Raw genomic sequence first — 18,356 nt, forward strand, 5'->3', positions numbered from 1 at the left:
AGAGTACACTCAACCAAAGCTGTGCGTGGCATAATGGACCTAATTATGAACACAAAACTTGAACCGCCATCAGAGCGTTTACAAAGTATCCTGTAGTCTCATCAGGTACAAAACAAATACCTCTGGTGCTTGATCAATATATTAGCTATAGGTTACCTGGCTAGGAAGTGCAGAGACCTTTTGTGAACAACTGAAAGAAAAGAAAAAGAGGAGGGAAAGAGATGGGCGAATCAGGGTCATTAGTTCAGGCGGCTGGGTCTGCTGCATTCCTGAGCCCTTAGATGGGGGAGCAGCAGAGCAGGAATGTGCCGTGGAGAGAGAAGGGTCCTAAGCAGAAGGAAAGAAAAAAGCAAGAAGGAACAAGAAAAAAAGGGGAGTGAAAGTTGGACGCTTTGCTAAGGAAGGCCTTAATGGTAGAAAAGGCTAATTTATCAAATGAAGTAAAAAAAAAAAAAGCTACAACTCATCTGCTCCAAAGCACTTGGAAACTTTAAGCAAAGCCGTTTTTGTCCTCATTTCTTTCACATCTGTTAGTGCTACAGAGCAGCTCTACTCATCTGTTAGCTCTGACTCAGATACGGCTGCAACGCTTTCTTTTTTAGGATAACTCTTTAGGACAATTTGAACAACGACGTTAAGAATCCTATTTGTGAAAGTTGTGCTGAGAAAAGGCTCTGAATGACTGAGAACATGAACCTCCTCACCTTTGATGATGAGCTTTGGCTAACTAGCGTAATCCTTAATGAGGACAAACGCCTAACCCAGTTTCCACTCAGATTACTCTTATCATCCATATCATTAGCATCTGGCTCCTTCAGAATCCTGTCTGGTTTACCACAGTTTAAATAGGCTTTTAACGCCTTCATTTGGATCTATATGAATGTAGAGCCACTGCTGTGTTTATTTGTGACTGAACTTTAACGTTTTTGCACCAATATCCATATTAGTAAACATTCCATTGATAACTTAGTTTCTTGCATTGTACTGTTGTTACTACTTGTTTCCTTGCAAGTAGTATGTGTTTTAGCGCTGCAACAAATAATCTCTTTTTTTATAAGAATCGATAGAACTGTTTGCTTTTGTTTCCTCGACAAAAATGTAATTGAAATCAAAAGACAATTTCAAAATCAAGTTGGTTGAACCTAGATGCAAACTCAGATACTCACTTTATGATGATATCAAACAGAAAATAAAGGAATCCTCACATTTGAGAAAGCAGTGAGAAATGTGGGTGACAATTAATCAAATGTCAAAACAGTTGCTGTTAAGTTTCTGTCGACTGGTTCACTAGAGCTCTAATATATTGTAATTTAAAAAAAAAAAAATATATATATTTATGACAATAAAAGCAATTTGGAAATATAGGCAATAAAAGTTATATTTTTAACATTCCACTTTAAAGTGAATTATCCATACATCATGTAGTTATTTTGCATATATCTATATCATTAAATAATGTATTTATAATTAACAAAATAAAATAACTTTTTATAAATAACTTGACCCACACTTTGAGTTGCAACACCAAGTTTCTACTTTATTACTTTTTGAAGTTGAATGATCGAGAATCAGAAGGGGCAAGAGAAAATACTGTTAAGTGTTAAAAGCTTAAGGTTCTGAGGGAAAATATGGGTTTCTGTACTCAACGTGTGTGTGTGTGTGTGTGTGTGTGTGTGTGTGTGTGTGTGTGTGTGTGTGTGTGTGTGTGTGTGTGTGTGTGTGTGTGTGTGTGTGTGTGTGTGTGTGTGTGTGTGTGTGTGTGTGTGTGTGTGTGTGTGTGTGTGTGTGTGTGTGTGTGTGTGTGTGTGTGTGTGTGTGTGTGTGTGTGTGTGTGTGTGTGTGTGTGTGTGTGTGTGTGTGTGTGTGTGTGTGTGTGTGTGTGTGTAAGAGAGAGAGATGAGAGCATGGCTGCAGGCTGACAGAGGTCCTGGTATAATGCAGTGGTGGAGAGCAGCAACTGATAACTATACTTATGGCCACTGGGGCTCATAGTGACAGCACATGCACTCCCATTACTGGTCCCATGCCTCATGCTCTTATCTTTGGCAGGCTGCCACCGAGGGGCCACACTGCCCTCTGCTGTTGGCTCAGAGGAAGCTCAGGCTCATTGAGAATTCAGCCACGCGCTCAAAGCAATGACTCAGGGGAGAAACTTCACTGGGTTTTGACAGGGCTGCACTTTCTTCCAATTTTGCCAGCAATAACGCATCTTCCTATGCACCCCTCACACCCACAGGATTGTTCTTCTCCTTGAAGAGAAATGTATGTTCTCTCAGAAACCTTTTCACCAACAGGTTTTCTCCACCCCAGAAAGGCTTGGGACAGAATGTAACAGAAAACTTTCCTAAACAGACAAACGTTGACCTTGTTTACTTCCTCTCTCCTTGTGTCTAGTGCTGAGTATACGAGGTGTGCAGGAGGAGGACCCCCCAGATCCTCAGATCATGAGGTTGGACAACATGCTGCTAGCAGAGGGGGTGTCAGGTCCAGAGAAGGGAGGGGGCTCGGCCGCGGCGGCTGCAGCTGCAGCGGCGGCGGGGGGCTCACCCACCGACAGCAGCATCGAACACTCCGACTACAGAGCCAAGCTCGCACAGATCCGCCAGATCTACCACTCTGAGCTGGAGAAATACGAGCAGGTGTGTACAGATAAGAAGCCACTGCTTGAAAATCAACTGTTGTCCGAAGATATTAACATGTTTAATGAATGAAGTCAGTTGCAGAGATAATTGATGTACATTGGTTTATCAGTAAGGTAACAATAATGTTGTGCTCACTGAAAAAACTCCCTTTGTACTGTTGGACTAAATCATTGTATTCCTACTTCTCTTTCCATGTTTGGAGATATTTAACTATTTTCAGTTGCTGTTGTGTTGAACTTTGTGCAGAGAATGGCAACCACAACTAAATAATGGATAAAGATTGTGGCCTCATTAACATTTATTTTGACATCGATACATTTGGTTATTGATACTGGAGTGAACACACATTGTGAGAATGTTCTCTCCAAGTCAACGTGGACAGAAAGGGTCCCTTATCGGCCTGCATTCTGTATTTAGCTCCTCATGGTTTAGATTCTTGATGGCACTTGGTTGCACTTTCCATTAGTTTGACTGGAATAGGAGTGAGAAACACTGCTATGGACTGTCTGTAAGGCTTCCAATGCTGTGACTAACTCCCAAAAAAAGTATCCAGGTGTAACACGTTTTTTCTTAGAAAGATAAAGGCTGCTTATCAACGGAGTGATCAGTCAGGCAGAAGAGACATCTCATCGACAAAAACCATGTCATGGCTCAGGATAGGATCCGTGCCTGGTCTGTCTTTTACAGTAGTATTAAACTTCTTTCTCTCTCTCTCCTTGCTCCAGGCCTGCAGTGAGTTCACCAACCATGTAATGAACCTGCTGAGAGAGCAGTCTCGCACACGGCCCATCTCTCCCAAGGAGATTGAGCGCATGGTGGCCATCATCCACCGCAAGTTCAGCTCCATCCAGATGCAGCTCAAACAGAGCACCTGCGAGGCCGTCATGATCCTGCGCTCACGCTTCCTCGACGCTAGGTGTGTGTGTGTGTGTGTGTGTGTGTGTGTGTGTGTGTGTGTGTGTGTGTGTGTGTGTGTGTGTGTGTGTGTGTGTGTGTGTGTGTGTGTGTGTGTGTGTGTGTGTGTGTGTGTGTGTGTGTGTGTGTGTGTGTGTGTGTGTGTGTGTGTGTGTGTGTGTGTGTGTGTGTGTGTGTGTGTGTGTGTGTGTGTGTGTGTGTCCTGTAGTGATCTGAGCTTGTTGTTGTTGTTGTGTCAGAGCTGTACATTCCAAGCAGGTTGCTCATTTTCCCTTCTCTCTCGTGTCTCAGACGTAAGCGGCGCAACTTCAACAAGCAAGCCACAGAGGTGCTGAACGAATATTTCTACTCCCACCTCTCCAACCCTTACCCCAGTGAGGAGGCTAAGGAGGAACTGGCCAAAAAGTGTGCGATCACTGTGTCTCAGGTGAATGACCACGACTACCCACATCTCTAAAAGGCTATCCTCTATCCTGTCTCTGTTTTCAGATCAGTTTCACTGCATCATTTAGAACAGCTTTGTTTTTCAAACTTGTTTAGTCCGTTGTTATTTCAAATAATACAAAAATAGCTAAATGGCAGGGGTGTTACGATATATTGGGATAACCACCATGTCAGAAAAATAAAATGTTGATATGTTATTAATAACAAAACATGATAGTATAATGCAACATTGAATTATTCATTAACATAGTTCAATATATTGATTCATTTTGGCCCTGATGAAACTATAATATCGTGACCTCCCTACTATACGAATAAATGATCAATCCTTTTTAGCTGGAAGGGAAACCATAGTGATGTTACAACCTAACAGAAGTGTATATCTGACACACCTCTGTCCCCTCAGGTCTCTAATTGGTTTGGCAACAAGAGAATACGCTACAAGAAGAACATCGGTAAGTTCCAGGAGGAGGCAAACCTCTACGCGGTGAAGACAGCGGTGGATGCTGCCAATGTGTCTGCGCAGGCTAGCCAGGCTAACTCTCCGGCAACGCCCAACTCAGGTAACACACGCTCCATCACGTCTACCCCCAAGCGTTTGCACTTCTCATTAACAGGCTTCAGTTCCTAAACATACACTTTCATTCTTAAACACAACTCAACCTTTTTCGAACCACACCATGACAGTTTGAAGGAGAGACTGGATTGTTAATAGGAAGCCTTACACTGCACACTGCTGTCAGCAAAATGCACACACTGTGTTTTCAGAAATGCTTCAATTATTTAGCAAGAAAAAATTCCTAGACGGTTATCAAAGATCTATTTTTCGGAACTTTAACTGTTGTGATACTATTGTGTATGATTTAGAGAGACTCACCTGATGTCTGCTTTCTGTCAAACCCCCTATTTCTCCTACAAATCATCCCCATTCATTATTTGTTACACGCAGTCATAATATGATCATCTCAATTTGCCAAGTGAGCTGAAGGGATCAGCTAGGTGATCGTTCAGACATTGGGACTCATTTAGTCAGTTCCCTATTTATGGCACAATTGTCCTTAAACAAACAGTGACCACTTTGGACAGCCAGATCGTTAAAAACCTTTAAAAATCCAATGAACTATCAAATTAAGTTTCACATAAAAGAAAGCCCAATCTTTCCTCCTCACCAAAGACCAACAAGCAAACCAAGTTTACTTTAAACAAAGTGTTTTTATGCAGCTGTAATTAGCGTTTTTTGAAAGATTGGAATTACTTTCACATTTTATTTTCTAACTGTCACACACTTAATCAGTAGTGTGTGTGACACTGTAGGAGACGTCAGGCTGTTAGGCCTGTAAAATCATCTTTAAGGAACACTGCCTGAGACCATTCCCCCCGGATATGTTGAAGCTGGTTATTAGCATTTCCCTCCTTTAGTCAATATCCAGGACCAGTGGTGACCTTTTGACCCCATGGCATTGTGGTTGAGCTGATTGGATATTGGCTATATATTGCCTGCAGGGTCACCGGGGTCATACAGTTTGTCTCACACAGGCGACGCCTACCTCAGCCTGCGTTCGCTCAACGGGGAGGGTCTCAACATCGCCCCCTCTCTACAGCCGCAGGTACGCACTGAGGACCGCTGCAGAGTTGACCTCAATGCCATTAGCCCAGCTACCCAGAATCCCTGGATATCTACCCTTAGCCTAGCTCCCTTCGACCCTCGACCTCTCCTCAGATCCCGTCCTGACTTTACCCCTGACCCCAGCAACCCCTCCCCAAACACAAACAAACGGACGCTTGTTCCCTCTGAGGATGGCTTCTCTGGACAGGATTAATGTCAGTTTGTTGTTGCATATCCCTCTGTAGTTACACGAACAAATAGTCCCTTCATCATCAAGGCCTTCCTCGAGACCCTTGTAGATGTCGACATATCAGGGTAAACCAGCAACCCCTTTTGATCAATGGTCAGTTCAATCAGGAGAGACTTCATTTTGTTTAAAGAACATTTATTGACACATGCCATATGATAAATGTTAAGTCTTTGGCGATTAGACCCCAATCCTGAAATCGTATATCTAAAGGGGGGGTGCAGCCGTGAGCATAGGGAACCCCCCAAAAAGGAGGAAAGTGGATGAAAGATTAAGATCGGACCACTTGACGAAGGATTTGACCCTACCAGGTGGCATGGGTTCTGCTGAGACATGATTGAGGATTCAGACCGAGATTTATGCAGTGAGGCAGAAATGTTAAAGGATATAGAGAAGGAGCCTGACTGCGGCCGGGTATGAACTAGGGCAAGAGAAACCCCCAACAAACAAACGAATGATGAATGATGCAATGAATCATTACGATAATATCCGTGAGTGATATGATACTAGTGCTGCTCTGAATGTGGGCATGAAGTTACCTTACGTGATGCGACGAGTCTAAACTGGGAAGCAAGCAAGGGTTAGACAGGAATGTGCGGGGAGAGAGAAGGAAAATAGGACGGGGTGAGCTGCGTGCCCTGTGATACTGACTATTGCATGCAGCAAGACTTCTGATGGCTCAGGCAGTCTGCTGGGATAAGTGAGAGAGGCATAGCATGTGGTAAAACATTGTCTTAGAAGGATGTCATACGCCACCACCAGTTATATGCATGGCTTACCGTAGGAGTTTAAGAGTTTTTGATTAGCCAGTACGGTGCGGATATCATGTCGGATAGGGCATGCGTGTGGTTACACGCATAAGGGCAGAATAAGCAATCATTATAAAACAGAGAATGTACAGGACAGGGATACACTCAGATGAAACCGCTCTGGAGAAGTGCTGATTAATAAATAATGTAATGAAGGTATTCTGCAGATGATTCAAACGTGAGCTGAGTGAGTGACTCATTGCTGTGAGAGACATACACTGCAAGACTACACATGAGCACGAGTTGTTTGTATTGCATCCATTCCTTATGCTTGATGGAAAAGTGTGCACCGAGACATTAGCTGAGGTCTGCTATTGAACTACCAGATAGAGGGGGTCGTGTGATCATAAAAGCAAGCACGGTTTGCACCACCACCAGTTATATGCATGAAAGTATGAAGGAGAACCTGTGCATTCTTTCTTTCTTTAACATTTATTCATTTTTTAAATATATCATTATTTTATCCGGACTGCCCCAACCCATAAAGGGGTGTCGAGATACGCATCTGATGAGACACGGAGGCGATCAGTCGTGCTGTGAACACGGATAAACCTCACTTATCCGCTGGTTGAATTTCCCTGGAGGGATTGAATGCGGCGTAGAGGGCCTGCTCGCAGTCGGCTTGTGCGTAATGCGACTTCCGTGTTGGCGGATCTAGGTTGTCCTGCCTCTCCAACAGCTACCTGCTTTTGTAGTCCTTGTTTTCCCTCCCTTTCCACACACTCCTCCATCCCATCTCTCCATTTGTTCTATATCCTTATGTACACCAATTAGATTTCCTCACAGTGAACTGTCTGAAGGAGCCCACACATTTCTGCTGTTGAAATGTAACAATAAACAGAAGCCATAGGATATGCTTTATTGATTGCCGTAATGTAGTGATCACTTTGTCTGATAAATGACTTTTAATCAAATGTGTCACTGGCAGAAAAGCAGTCAGAATGACGATGCGTACAGTAGAGGTTTGTGGATTACTCAGTTCAGCCTGTGGTTGTTTAGAAAAACGGTGTAGTTGTTTGAATGTTGAGTTAAAAGTTGTGGGTCTATTTTGTGTGGCAGGTGGATACCCTGCACCGTGCTACACACCTGACGGGCGGCTATGAGGAGCTGTCGGGAAGTGGCCTCTACACCCCTCACCGCCTGGATGTGAGTACACACTAAAAGCTTCTTTTAGCAATGTTTTTAAATGTGAAGAATATTCCAACTATGTATTGAAATAATGAGTCGTTGCTGTTGGACAATGATTACAAAAAACATAAATGGTTATTATACCATGAAGCAAATGTAGGCCAGTTTTTATTATCATCAAGGACATTTTCAACTTGAATGTGAGCTAAGAGATGCCTCCTGGGACAATAAGCCAATGGCTTCTCTTCGTGGGTGAATTATTATATTTTAGGAATATATTACTTATAGGCAGAAATATCTGAGATATCAAGTAACCAGGTTGCATTTGGCTTCCTCCAATTTTTTTGAACTTGATTTATGTTGGGGAAGGGGATGAGAAAAAGACACAACAACAATTTACTTAACTAGAACGTCATTGTCTCTGCGTGTGTAACAATGTGCATACATACACAGCTGATAGCTCACTGTACGCAGACACATGGTTAGAACTATCTCTCACGCTGCATCTTTTGGCCTGTCAGCATAAATATAGCTGATTTAGCCGTCTAATTATAAAACTCCTTCTTCATGCAGAACACTCTCTTCCCTGACTGTTTGCAGGCTAACAGCTGGCAGGACACCACCACCACCACCCCCCTCTCGGTCACCTCTCCTCCCGGTCCTCCTGGCAGCGTCCACTCCGACACCTCTAACTGATTCTGTGGCTCCCCCTGCCATCTCTCCGTTCCCTCTGCGGCCCAGCTCCGACTGCCATCCTCCGTCTTCATTTTCCACCACTCTCTCAACTCGACAGCCACACAAGGCTGTGCTCGCATTTCACAAACACACACACACACACACACACACACACACATACACTGTGCTGGAACACAGGACAGCCAAACAGTAGTTAGGAGGAGTTGTCCCCCCCCCCCCTCCACAGCTCCACCTCGATGCTAGAAGCTCCCTCCCTCCCTTCTGACTAAAAGAGGGATGGAGCTCACCGACGCTGAGACAGATAGAAAACATCTTTACTATCACAGACTTTTTGAAAACCACTGACCCAGCTGTGAAGATCACGATGTCTGTACATTATGTGTATATTATGCACGATCACTTCTCACAGTACCCACACAGCTTGTCCATGTGCTGTTGACCTCTGCACTCGACCCTTTTGCTTTGGAAAGCTGTTTGCGATTGCCTGTATCTCTTGAAGCCTCGGCGTTTGACAGCCAAACTGTTGCTACGGATCACCAGGGGGCTCTGCTCGCCTCGCTCGTACCAAAGTGCTGCCCAGTCGACACAGCTGTTCCTCCGAGACCACCCTCTGCCAACTCAACACAAGACACTGTTATATCTTCCAGTCCTTATAGCTTGATGCTTCATTCTGTTGGAGATTTAAACAAAGTGAATCATTGAGATATGCCCACACCCTTTTTTGCAGTCGTTTTCAGTGAGCCTGACATAAAGGATGTGTCAAGCTCAAACGTGAGGTAGTTAAGGGGGTCCCTGATCGGAAGGCAGTGCAGGTGGTTACAGGGCTGGTGAGAGGAGGAGGAATGGGCAGAGGAGAATACCTTTGGTTGAGTGGATGTAACTAATAGACCTTTTCTGTTGCTAACCAATAGAGGGTGTTGGTAGACGGCTTGTAGACTTTACTTCTTGCTTTCTGTCCACTAGTTTATTTGATTGTAGGCTATTTTCTAATGCTGTTTCACCAAGAATGCACCAGCCGCCACCAAAAATGAGCTCAATAAAGCATCCAAGTGACGTGAGAAGGAGAAGGTGGAACGATTGTTGTGGGGCATTGATGTGTTATTGGGACAAACGTGACATGACTTTAGAAACGTGACTGTCTTCCATGCATGTAGGACTCCTAGGCGTGATATTATTGTTTTTCATTTAACCTTCCAAGTTTTTAGCTTCGTTTTTATTAACAAAAAATAATAATAATAATAATAATAATAAAGGGTATAATTATTACAGTCAGACCAAAAAGGAAAAAGTGCATCATGTATTGCTATGATGTGTGTGTCTGTGTGTGGGCGTGTGTACAGTGCTCTTGGGATGTCTTCGTCACACTGGCTGGTGCCCTCTGACCTTTGTAAGCATTGTAGAGACTGGGTGCTTCCGCCAGCCAATGACACTCCAGGTGGGGTCCACTGCTCCCCATCTGGAAAACATTTAAGCTTGTTAGCCCGAGGCAACACACTACAACCTTCTGTTGTGTCAAAACCAAAAATACCACGTTCAGCAATGTAATAATGCTACTCTGTGTCTCTCTAACGTTGGTGCACAGCCACCTTTTGAGTTCGAGGAGAGGAGGGAATTATATTTGTATCTGTGTCTCTGTGTGGTGTTGTCATGCCTCAACTTGATTTGACTTTTGGGGCTTTTGTTGTGGGGCATCATGGGAGGGTGGGTGGAGTGAGGACTGTCATATCACAGCTCTATTTTGATTGTGAGCGTATCAGTTATGCTCTGTAACCCTTCCCCTAACACCTGTTAAAACCACCATTTGTTTATAGTTATACGGCCAATTGGGCAAGAGCTTCTCTCTCTCCTCTTTTACCAAAAAAGAGGCAGCACTGGGGGGGTAGTAAAACTCTTAACTCGTGTTTAAGACAAACCTGCAACGTTTTTTTCATTCTTTGGAACTATTTTATACATTAACTTTTATGTGATTAACAAAGTATTTTGAAAGTAAGGTAAATCCTTATGCAGTGTCCGTCAAGACTTTCTTGAATTATGTTACAGAACAAAACTTGAGCTAATCACATGTTGTATCCCACATCTGATTATTGTTTTGTTACTCATCGCGGTTCATACGACTGTATCTTATGAATAACGTTATCGCCACACCAAATTATCATGCCCCCCTTTTTCTACCTGTTGTAATGGATGTCACTGTACAGTTTGTGTAATGTTTCAGTATTTTTTTTTTTCCTTTTATAAACTTTGTTGTTCGGTTGAGATGCCAGTTTTATTTGGCCTTTGTGTGACAGGATTCACGATAACTATCCATTTTGAATATTATTTAGGTCTTTTGTTACATAGCCGCGTGGCTGGAGGGTTTACAGGTGTGACATTTGGTGCTGTGGAAAGACAATTCTACACCTAGACAATAGTAGGTGTACTCTGCCCTAAAGCCTCATGGGTAACCTTTCCCATCAGTCTCAACAATTCTCAGAATATTCACCCATCTGTTTTGTCATTCAATCCTAAATCTATTTAGTTTTCTAAAAGAGGTATCAAATAGTTTTATCGTATTCAAGTTTAGGTTTACGGAGTTACAAAAGCTTTAATAGTTACACGGAGGGTCATTCAGTTGTGCTCCGGAGGCTTCAAACTGATCCGACATGACTTCATGTAAATGTGCAGATGTTGCCGGTTTTGTAGACATTTAATCCCAGAAACTAATTTGTAATGCCTGACTATTGTAAGAATATGCAAGCAGTATATTTGCTTACAACTGAGAGGAAGTTAATACTTCATCTTTGAGGGATTAGGTTAACTTCAACGTCATTTAAAATGGTTACAATTCTTGATACACCCTGAATCCAGAGACCTTCACCGTAAAGCAGATGGTCTACAATTTGCTCTTTTCATGTCAACTCACCTCAAACATAATGAGAAGAGCAAAAAGCATTTGAGAAACACTTCAAGACAAACATGTGGTCCCCTGAATTTTTTCAATAACTGCACATTTTCAAGTTTTTACGGTTAATCATGTTTGAATCTCGTTTAGATTCTGAAATGACTTCCACTGCGCCAAATGGCTTCGTAAACCTTTTTGATTTCTTTTTTTATTAGTATATTCGTATCCCCTCTTTCCCTTGTATTTACCCCTCTCTCTACCTCTGTCTTTCCATTTCTCTTGTATATAACCCCCACTGTTTTCAGACTTGTGAGTCTGTATGAACTCCTTTTATACCTCAACTTTAGAATTGTTCTAGAAAGAGTAAAACAAAAAGGAAGAATATGACAAATTGTAGTGTTCTTATTAGAAAATTAATAAAATGATTTAGTGTGATTTTTCAGTATTTCATTTCAGATTTTAGGAGTGTTTCATTTTATCATTTGTCACAAATGCTCTTGTGATAGTCAAATGTAATAAAAGGAGAGATTGCACCATTCGAGGATCAACATGTGGATCTGTCCGCCTCGTCAGACTGAGGAAACGCTAAACTGAGGAATGAAAGCATTGGTTCGACACGGATACAATTATTTTCAAAAGATGCATCTTTATATATATATCTTTTACAATTGCAAACATATGACAGGTCATTTGGCAGAAACTACGAAGAAGGATTTTACACGATGTGTCGTCGGTTTGTTTGAGATGCAGGCCTACAGACATCAGACCCCCGGTATCGTCCAGCTGGATTCTTTATTGTTCGTTTCTGGACAGACGGTCAGATCTTCAGATTTCTGGACAGAGCCAAGAGCTTCCTGTAAAAAACAAAACAGAATTCATTAGGCATCAAGAACAATGGAAAAATGTGTTTTGAATTTAAAAAGGACATACTGTACAGTAAGGATGCCATTTTGTCATTTACAGAGATAGTTAAAAGCAGGCTTGTATGTTGCACTTCTCTGTGGTCGGAGTATAACCTACAGGAGTTGTTCATCAGCAAGGATCTAGTTGAAAGAATCAGAAGTGATGACGGGGTCTGAAGCCTTTCTGTCTTTTATGTTCTCAAAGCCACCAGACTCCATTGAGAACACAAGATGCTGATCTCTGCCACAAGATGTACGTTTGTTTGTGTTATGGCTGACCTAACGAGTTTTAAAAGGTTAGTTGGAACTCACCAAAGTCACACTATAACAACCTAAAGTGATGAAGAGGCAGATAATGAATAATATATCTGTCAGTGTGTACAACTTCTGATATGTCAAATAAATAAAACAAAGATCAGCCACTTCTATGTTTTGTAAGGTATTTGTTGTTGTCAAAGGAATTTAGTGGCTTTAAGAGAGAGCAGTGGATATAACTTCTGGCAGCTAGCTTAAGTTCCCGTATGAAAAGACTGACGGCAAGGGAGATCAGTGAAGATATTCTGAATATAGCATCCACTTCAACTAATACTGATATATTAGTGCTGGCCCTGTCCACAGCAACAGGGGAGGGGAGAACTGGCACTAACTTGTTCTTTAAAAAAAAAACTACATACTTCCCAACAGATCAAAGCATCTGAACTATGCGTTCAATTGTTTTCTTTCTCAATAAAAGTAGTCTTGACCCAAAGACATGAAGAGGAGGAATTCCTGGTTCTCTATCGCGCCGGGTACAGGGTACCTGAGCGTTAGATAGGAAATCAGCATGTGCGTTGGTGCGTTACATGAAAACCTGCCTAACTCACTGTGTGTGTAACGGAAGAGCGATATCTGAATATGAGCCTTTTCTTTCGATTTTATAACCTGTGCTTGTAAATCATTTCAGATGTGCTAATATAACTAGACCTCGGTCAGTGGGGGGTTCATCTCGACAGGTGAAAGCTCCATCTGCTTGTCCCCCCCCCTCCCACACAGGCAGCACAGGATCCACTTGAACGTCCTCCGCATCTCCTCGTCTCGCAAGGAATAGATGATGGGGTTGACCAGAGAGTTGCACTCTGCTATGACCAAACAGAACTTCTCGTAGGAGTTGGCGTGGCTGGCTTTGCCCCACAGCCCGTCCAGTAAGAGCGTCACGAGGCCGGGCATCCAGCAGATCACAAAGGCGCCTGAAGGATGTGGGTTGGCAGAAAAAGGGAGTCAACAACAATGAAGTAAAATCTTCCAAATATGCAGCCGTGAAAGATGACACCAGTTGTTTAAAGTGCAGCTACATTAGGTCACACGTGTTTTTCTTGATGCCTAATGTCAACGTTAAGTGGGATTTTCCGCTGGGAGATGAGTCACAAAGATAGTCAGAGGTTTATTGTGAAGAGAAATTGGGAAATTCCAACCAGCTTTTTGTGTTAAAGTACATGATGAAATCAGAATGATCTGACAAACAGAAAGGCAATGCTGCAAAACGGGTTACTGTTAGGCCACAGGTAGCAAGCATGCAGACATGTACACAACTCAGAGCCAAAGCATATTTCATATTGAGACAGTTGTTAAACACTAACACAATACAATACATGTTAAAGCCACTAAATCTTAGTTTCTGAATATGAAGCAATTATATATTTTTTATTTGTTGCTAAAATAATAATTGTAATTCCCCAATGTGTTGTATTAACAATAAAGTGTGTCATACCAAAACAATTAAAGTCTTAAGTCTAAACTGCCATAAAAACCCAACCTTATAAACTTGACCTTTAACCCACAACAAACATGCAGCAGTGGAACAGACAGCTTCTCACCCAGTACAATGGAGATAGTCTTCATCAGGTTGAAAACAGTCTGCCTGTGCCTTATCTCCGAGCTGTGCTGGGACATGTGTGAAATCTGGTACCTCACATAGAAGAAGATACGAGTGTACATGGCCACCATGATGAAGAATGTGAGCAGGTTGAGAACTGCCCAGAAGATGAGGAAGCGGCGGCTGTAGAGAGGAGCGACGGTGGAGCAGTCCTCAAGGTCACACTCGCAGTTCCAAAACAGCGAGGGCACCAGCCCCATGACGATGCTCACAGCCCAGATGCAGACCATCAGCAGCACCACCCGCCGCTTAGTCATCTTGCTGTGAAGCTGCATGGTGATTATAGTCTGGTGGCGCTCCACGGCAACTGCCAGAAGGTTGGCCACCGAGGCCGTCAGACTGATGTCGATCAAAGCCCCCCGGATGTACCACTGCTCCTTGGTGAGGGTGCTGGTCCAGGGGCCCGTGTGCAGCATCAGGTTTGCGTAGGCGATCCCTGCAAACAGGTCAGCTGCAGCCATGTTGCCTAGGAGATAGTAGATGGGGAAGTGGAAGCGGTGGTTCATGGAGATGGCCGCCATCACCATCAGGTTGGCCAGGACTACAATGAGACATACAGTCAAGCCCAGTCCAATCACAAGCACGTCCCGCGGCGCCCACTCCACGCTGATCTTCTTACCCACCAAGTTGTAGAAGAAGGTGACATTGTGGCTGTAGTCGCAGGTACTCCACAAACTGCTCTCCATGGCCATAACTGTAGACACAAAACTGCAACGTAAGAATAGGAACCACTTGTCTTCAAGAGGTGGATGGATAAGTGTACGTCATGAGATTTCCAAACCGTTTTTATCTTGTGTTAGTTATTCTGGTGCCTTTAATTTATTTGTACAATGTTATTGTTCACTGTTTTTTAGTCTGATGAAAGTGTATTATTGTTGTCTATTTGTTGTCTTTTTTTTCTTGCTTTGTGAAGCACTTGTGGGCTACATTATTGTATAAAAGAGGCTATATAAATAAAGTTTCGCGTGAACGTAATTTCCGGCCTGTGTGATAGTACCTGCCAACCTTACCAATTTGGGCCGAAGTCTACCGCTTCTGACATGTTTCTACCGCCTAAGCTGGCTTTCCCTACCGAATTTTCAATCTTCTCAAGCTATAAAAAATAAAAATGACACTACATAGACACTGGACTCGACGTTTGCAGCGTGTCTGTGATCCCATCATACAAACAGTCCTCTGTGTTTCTGAAAGTGAAACAACGTGCAGAGGAAGGGCAGCGTTACCCCTGGGGCTGATGGGTAATCACTCCCAAATGAGTTTGGGGAACAGAGACTAGGCATTTGAGTCCTGCAGGGTTTCCCCGTTAATATCAGTGTCTCGATAACACATGTTGGCGACTGAAAGACATCCAGTGTTTGGTCTTTTCCTGAAGCATCCTTCACCTACAGTGTCTCAACTGAAAGAGGACCACAAACACACAAAAAATATAATACCATTTTGGGATATTTATCTCCCATTCTTTCACTTTTTCTGACATTTTGAACACCAAACATGTCGTTAATGTCTGTTTAGTGAACTACAGCAATCTGAAAGCCTGCACATTATTTATATCACACTTTATCTGTAGAAAAATGCAGGAAATTACTGTTTTAATGCAGTATTTTCTGATATATGCTATTGCTTACCTTTAACCTTTGTGTGCTGTTTGGGTCTGTGGGACCCGTTTTTAGTGTTTGCTAAAAGAAAATGTATGCAATTTAATAATTTTAACCTGCTTTATTTGGGGGTGGACCTAACCTTCTCTAGGGGGGTCCGGGGGCATGCAGCCCCCCCCCCTCCCCACAGAACCGCCCCTGCTACATCCTGACACATCCTTCATTTACTGTTTCAACTGAAAGAGGAACAGAAACACATTAAAAATACAATAAAATGTGGAGACTTTGGAATATTTATCTCCCATTCTTTTACTTTTCGGGCATTCTACAGACCAAACATGTCGTTGATGTCACTGTTTACTACCACTTTTTGTGAAAAATTGATAAAATGATGCAATATGTGTTAATTAAATACATGGTTTATACATGTTATTTCTGGGGTTCCATTTCTTTTGATTACCTAATTTGGCCGTGCACATTTGCCGCGCGAACCTACCTCTTTTGGATTTGGAAAGGTTGGCATGTATGGTGATTATGTATTCCATTAAATTAGGAAGGTGAATTAACTCTTCTTGTTTTCTTTGTATCTTTAACAGTGGGTAAACAGTGTAAGAAAGCACCATTACAAATTCCCACAAAGCAAACATGTGTCCGACCAACAGCTCAAAAACAGAAGCAACAGCCAACCCTCAGACTTCAACCACGAACAAAACCATCTTGTTAAGTGACATGAGCAAGCAAACGACGATACAACAATTTAACACGAGTTTAGATTGTACTGGGGGCAAACTAATTAACGAAAAACAAGAGAAAAATGGCTGAAAATATAAAAAAGTTCGGCTGTTGTGACACGTTTTAATTTACAGTGAAACTTGCTAATACTGGATACGCTCAACTCTTAAACAGAAACGTTTGCATTAAAGTTATTTTACGTTTAGCGTGTATGTAAAGGAAATGTGTATTTAGTTGTAACTTACCGCCCTTCTTATAGTCTCCTCCATTCAGACAGGTCCGACATGAAACCGGAGTTGCTAGCTGCCATTTGATGACACACTTGGCTCTGCTGTCGTCTGTCAATTCAAGTCGACGCCTCTCTGAATCATTCTCACTCGGATCAGCTGGAGCCCACACCGGCAGCGAGAGGCACCCACTGCAGCCTGAAATATCGGATAATACAGCTGTGGGGTTTTTTGCATCTCAAAAGAGGACATTTGATTTGAATGTCTGCTACCAATTGTGATTCACTCCAATAGTTTTGGCTCAAACTGAAATACTTCCTTTTTAAAGCTCGGTGTGGGTGGTTTGTGACATTTTAACCAAACACTGAAACTACGTATGTACGTAGGCCTACGTACAATGTAAAATAAAACGTCACGACGCAAAAACAGTGGCTGAAGTTAAACATACACTAAAAAGTCAGTAGGACCTTCATTAACCCCAAGACATTTAGGTGGAGCACCTGAAAGCAACACAACATAAAAAACCAAAAGCACTTTTGAGTGAGATAGGGAGGATTCAACATGTTCGGTAAACCAGACTTTTACACTGATATGTTTGAGAAGTTTCAATAAGGATATCATATGATAGTCTCTAAAAAGCAAACATATGTTGCCTACTTTTAACCGAGTGTGTCATTCGCTTCTTTTATTTTGAAGGTATTTGCCGGTCATATGTCAGTTTTGTTTTGTCTGACTTGATGCTAATTTATGTTTGTGTCCGCTGCCCTCTAGTGGTCACGGCCAGAATCTGCACCCTATCGTTATCGTTTAAAACTCAAATTTAGTTTCATTATTACTAATTAACAGGAACATCTTAATGGTCATAATAGTATGAATACAAATAGAAACATTTGATCATATAGAACAACGTATAAATATGTAACATATAGGCCGACATGTTATTTTTTGAAGGAAGTTTTATTTAGTGTCTGCCTTGATAATAAACTGAGGAGAATGATGATTATTCGGCCCTCTTGTGAAGAACTACATCAAGTAAGAATTTGTGAGACTGTCAGAATTTGTCATCAATAGTTCAATTTTTCTTTTTTATGAAGTAACTTACTAACATACATTTTATGAAATACTTTACTACTTTTTTGATTACAGAGATTACTAGAACATTAATTTGTACAATTATGATGCACCATTCATTTTTACGAGATATTTAAATAACATCAAACCATACAAATTCCCCATTGGTGATAATAAAGATATTTATGCAGATATCTATTCATTTAAATTATTTCTTCTTTTGTTTTTATCTTGTTTAGTTGAGGTGATGTGATGGCTTGCAAAGGAAGCTAACAGTAGCGAGCTAGCTTAAATAGCAGATGGCGATTTCCAAAAACTTGAGAATGGCACGTCTAAATCACAATAAATATTGTATATGAACAGTGGAACATAGTTCTTACCTTAGTAAACTTCGGTTTAAAAGGTTCCTATGGTTTAAAAGAGTTTTGGAGGGCATAGGATTGATGAAAAATAAAGCGCAATGGAGCTTATCTCCGTTCTGTAGATAGACTGATCTCGAGGGGCTACATTACATTTCTGGCTATCAGGAAAAAAATGCTTTCTTATATA

General features: G+C 42.0%; 2 protein-coding genes across 6 annotated transcripts in view; one reads left to right on the top strand and one right to left on the bottom strand.

The window, feature by feature from the left end:
• Nucleotides 1-11,803, top strand: part of pbx4 (pre-B-cell leukemia transcription factor 4) — a 28,173-nt gene extending 16,370 nt beyond the window's left edge. For 2 of the 4 annotated variants that reach the window (XM_079642967.1, XM_079642969.1), the window contains 6 exons: nt 2,395-2,639; nt 3,368-3,558; nt 3,849-3,984; nt 4,408-4,564; nt 7,723-7,809; nt 8,392-11,803. In XM_079642967.1, the coding sequence (XP_079499093.1) occupies nt 2,395-2,639; nt 3,368-3,558; nt 3,849-3,984; nt 4,408-4,564; nt 7,723-7,766 (773 nt within the window). In that variant the 3' untranslated portion in view covers nt 7,767-7,809; nt 8,392-11,803. Of the gene's footprint in view, nt 1-2,394; nt 2,640-3,367; nt 3,559-3,848; nt 3,985-4,407; nt 4,565-5,504; nt 5,609-7,722; nt 7,810-8,364 lie in introns of all 4 variants that reach the window. The other 2 variants (XM_079642970.1, XM_079642968.1) reach the window with 2 other exon arrangements.
• Nucleotides 11,804-11,994: 191 nt separating this feature from the next.
• lpar2a (lysophosphatidic acid receptor 2a) lies at nt 11,995-18,338 on the bottom strand. Of its 2 annotated transcripts, none has more exons than XM_079642958.1 (5): nt 18,188-18,338; nt 16,755-16,934; nt 14,124-14,876; nt 13,234-13,496; nt 11,995-12,222 (listed from the first exon to the last, which is right to left on the bottom strand). In XM_079642958.1, the coding sequence occupies exons 3-5, from the start codon at nt 14,872-14,874 to the stop codon at nt 12,130-12,132; spliced, it is 1,107 nt and encodes a 368-aa protein (XP_079499084.1). In that variant the 5' UTR covers nt 14,875-14,876; nt 16,755-16,934; nt 18,188-18,338; the 3' UTR covers nt 11,995-12,129. The 2 variants fall into 2 exon arrangements, with proteins under 2 accessions (XP_079499084.1, XP_079499083.1); XM_079642957.1 differs by lacking the exon at nt 18,188-18,338 and adding an exon at nt 17,394-17,427.
• Nucleotides 18,339-18,356: the final 18 nt, after the last annotated feature.

The sequence above is a fragment of the Notothenia rossii genome (genome assembly GCF_949606895.1).
Source record: "Notothenia rossii genome assembly, chromosome: 8".
NCBI lineage: Eukaryota > Metazoa > Chordata > Actinopteri > Perciformes > Nototheniidae > Notothenia > Notothenia rossii.

Coding starts and splice junctions, on each gene's coding strand:
- lpar2a (XM_079642957.1), bottom strand. Junction 14,877..16,754: donor AGGAGACTATAAGAAGGGCG/GTAAGTTACAAC, acceptor TTGTGTCTACAG/TTATGGCCATGGAGAGCAGT. Junction 12,223..13,233: donor TGAACCCCCCACTGACCGAG/GTCTAGTTATAT, acceptor TGTTTTTTACAG/GAAGCTCTTGGCTCTGTCCA.